We start from the raw sequence: 3,417 nt of genomic DNA on the forward strand, positions 1-3,417 counted from the left end.
ATACAACAAAGATAACAATAATATTTATTTATTTTAAAACCGGTGTTTAGATTAAGATTCTCTTAATAGAATATTCTAATAATAAGATATGTATTTAATACGGATTAGATTATATTTAATAAAGTGTATAAGAAGTGAATAAATGGATAAATTAATAAAATAAATTTTCTATTTATATTTTATTTATTTATTTATCTTATTTATTATCCAAGCGGAATTTTTCCTATTTATCAATGAGAAATGAAAAACTGTTAGATATCGGTTACACGACAGAATGTTGGAACTTATGTGTTACAATTAAACAAAATAAACAATAAAAAAAAAAGTGTATCAAACCCAAAATTGTCATTTGAACAAAGTGAATAAGGTTTTGTGTTACATTCTCTTTATGTTTCCATATACGTAAATAAAGGATTGTCTCACACTTATCGTTTTATCTTTATTTATTAGGCTAAATTTTTATAATTTTATTTATTATTCATTAATAACCTCATTAAAAATTATAATATTGTTATGGCACAATATGGTTTATTGAAACTTTTTATTAATACCTCTTCTTTTTTTTTTCTTCCAAAATTTTATAATATATTGTAAACATATTTTAATAAAATGGAAAACGATAATATATTTATAAGTTATGAGTCGAAAATGAAATCATTTGAAGACCCTTTACAAAATACATTTTTTAAATATCATTCGAATCATGATATTAAGTCTTATGACTCTGATATACTTTGTAATGATCCTTCTTACTCAAAAACCTTGTACGATGATGATTATATTAACTATTTAGTTGAATTACATAGACCAATTTTTCCTCCTGATATAAATGTGGAAGAGTTTGTTAATGAAAATGAGAATAATAAAAAAATTAAAGATATGAGTAAAATGAATAGGGGAAATTCTTTTATGGTTTATCGAAAATATCTTCATAAACATCTGCAAATATCTGGTGTCAACTTTCCTATGAAACAACTATCACAATTAGCAAGTGCTTTATGGAAGAGTGAACCTGAAAATGTAAAAGACCATTATAAAGTTCTTTCTGAAAGAATACAGGAATTACATTATGAACGTTTAGGAAATTTAATAATTAATGGTAAACGTAAAAAGTCACCAAACGATGATGATGATGATAATGAAAAGATGTCTCATAAAAAAATTAAAGATATGACTAAAAAAAATGGTGGAAATAGTTTCATTATTTTTAGGAAAAAACTTAATGAATTTTTGAAATCAAAAGGATTTAACCTTCCAATGCAAAAACTATCACCTTTGGCGAGTGATCTTTGGAGTAAACAACCAGAATATGTGAAAAGTCAACATAAAGAACTTTCAGAGCAAACCAAGAAATTACTTAACGAACAAATGAAGAATTTGTATTATGGACAAGATGATAATGGGTCGTTCGTGAATAATATTCAAAGCGAACAACTAATGCCTATTTATATCGAATTAGAATAAGATATAAGTTACTTTATTATGTATTATTTTTTTCATGTATTTGTATTTATTTATGTTATGTCTGTTATTATATTGTGCTTATTTTATTGTATGTAATCAAGAGCATTCCCAGTAATAAAAATTTTGTTCTTTATTTATTCGACAAAAAAAAATTTAACACGTGATGTGATTTAAAGCTTTCTCGAACGCATAATACTAGCAATTGCCATTGTATATAATTAATTACACAATAATATATAATTAATGAAGATATAGGAAATATTGATTTAGTTAAACAAAATTAACCGCGTTGGGGCTTTGTTTGGGTGGTCATTTATTCAAATATGTCCATTGAAAGAACACCTTTCCTTTTGCGAATTGAAAGAAGGCGTCAAAACCACAATTGTAAAAGAAATGTAAAAAGACAGCAATTATATTATATGCCATGCCGTGCAAAATTTAATGGTAAAGTAATTGGTATTTCACCGATTTTACCGACTTTGTAATAATTCTTTTTTTTTTCATCTCAAGATCTTTTATCAGTTTGTTTAATTGTAATTAAATGATTTATTTAAATTTAATTATTTTACTTACTAAGTTAATCATCGTTTACTATTTCAGAACTCAAATTAAAATACTTCTGGTTTGTTGATATAAGCTAAATTAATAACGACGATCAATAATAAGAGGAGCCTTATGTTAGTTCTGCTTGAAATAGATCCAATAGATGATCCCGTTGAATACGTTAAAATCCTGAGATGTAGCTTCCAGTCGTACCTGTCTAGATTGATTCTCGATGTTCGATTTATTTTCACATTCCTCAGACCGGAAATATGCTCCGCTTTACTGTTATATTGCGCTGTAAATACGAAGTCCAGATTTCCTGCCTCGAGAGTTCAGTTGTATGTCACACACATCGTATTGTCTATCCAACCAATGTTTGTGATAAGTTTACAAAATAGAATCGGAAATTACTGCTGAAGCTTTAGGAAGAAATTAATACGGATAATAAATAGTGAGTAAAAATTTTTTATTGACAATTTTTTTCATGTTTTAATTTATAGATTCCAATAAATTGGAGATAATTTTTTGATTTTTTTTAACTGGTATTAAATTGGCAGTCACTTGTATGGGAATTTTGAACGCAACATATTTCTATTTTGTTTCCCCGAATCCAAATTTAGTTATTGTGACTTAATTAAAGACACGCAATTAAATATCAGGCTTAATTTATTAAAAAGACAAAACTCATATTATTATCTCATATTATTAGCCTACATAGAAGAGATTCCAACAAGATTATATTAAACATAATTTCGATGTTTATCTATTAATTATCATCAATGAAATACTTCAAGAATTTGTTTTAAGCTACAAAAATTTACGTAAAAGATGTGATTTTGTGTAATATAATATTACTGTTTGATTCTTACAAAGTCCTTTTATGGAATCAATATATGATATGTAGTCAAATACATGTAGTAAATTTAATGCAAATTATTTTATTTGATCAAACAGGATTTTAAATTACTTTTTGCAATAGAATTGCGATATTAGTAATAATAAGAAAATTTGAACCAGAATTATAAGCCGGAATCCCGCTAAAAACATCATCATTAATAATCGTAATTATTTCTATTTATTATTAGAAAATAATTAAATTATTTTCTTTTCTAAATTTGTAATAATTTATTGGATTTTAAATTTTTTAAAAATAAACCTTTTTTTTTTAGAAAATTAAAATAACATTTTATAATTTTTCTGAGAGATTTAAATTGATACCCGTTGAATTAGTATTTGGTAGTATTGATATTTTTTTAGAATTTCTTTAAAACTATATGTTCGTTCATAAAAATTACTGCGTTGAAATAAAAATCTTTGAGCAGGCTGTGTAACTTTGGTAAGATAATCCAAATCACTTCACATGATCACATCAACTTATAATAAACATTACATATGAATTTGAGATTTTTG

The 3,417-nt window shown here is 25.1% G+C and overlaps 1 protein-coding gene across 1 annotated transcript; it reads left to right on the forward strand.

The window, feature by feature from the left end:
- The first annotated feature begins 481 nt into the window (after positions 1 to 481).
- Positions 482 to 1,609, forward strand: OCT59_015612 (uncharacterized protein). Its single transcript, XM_025333935.2, has one exon. The coding sequence runs from the start codon at positions 610 to 612 to the stop codon at positions 1,462 to 1,464; it is 855 nt and encodes a 284-aa protein (XP_025168123.1). The 5' UTR covers positions 482 to 609; the 3' UTR covers positions 1,465 to 1,609.
- The last annotated feature ends 1,808 nt before the right edge of the window (positions 1,610 to 3,417 follow it).

The sequence above is a fragment of the Rhizophagus irregularis genome, chromosome 23 (genome assembly GCF_026210795.1).
Source record: "Rhizophagus irregularis chromosome 23, complete sequence".
NCBI classification, from domain to species: Eukaryota; Fungi; Glomeromycota; class Glomeromycetes; order Glomerales; family Glomeraceae; genus Rhizophagus; species Rhizophagus irregularis.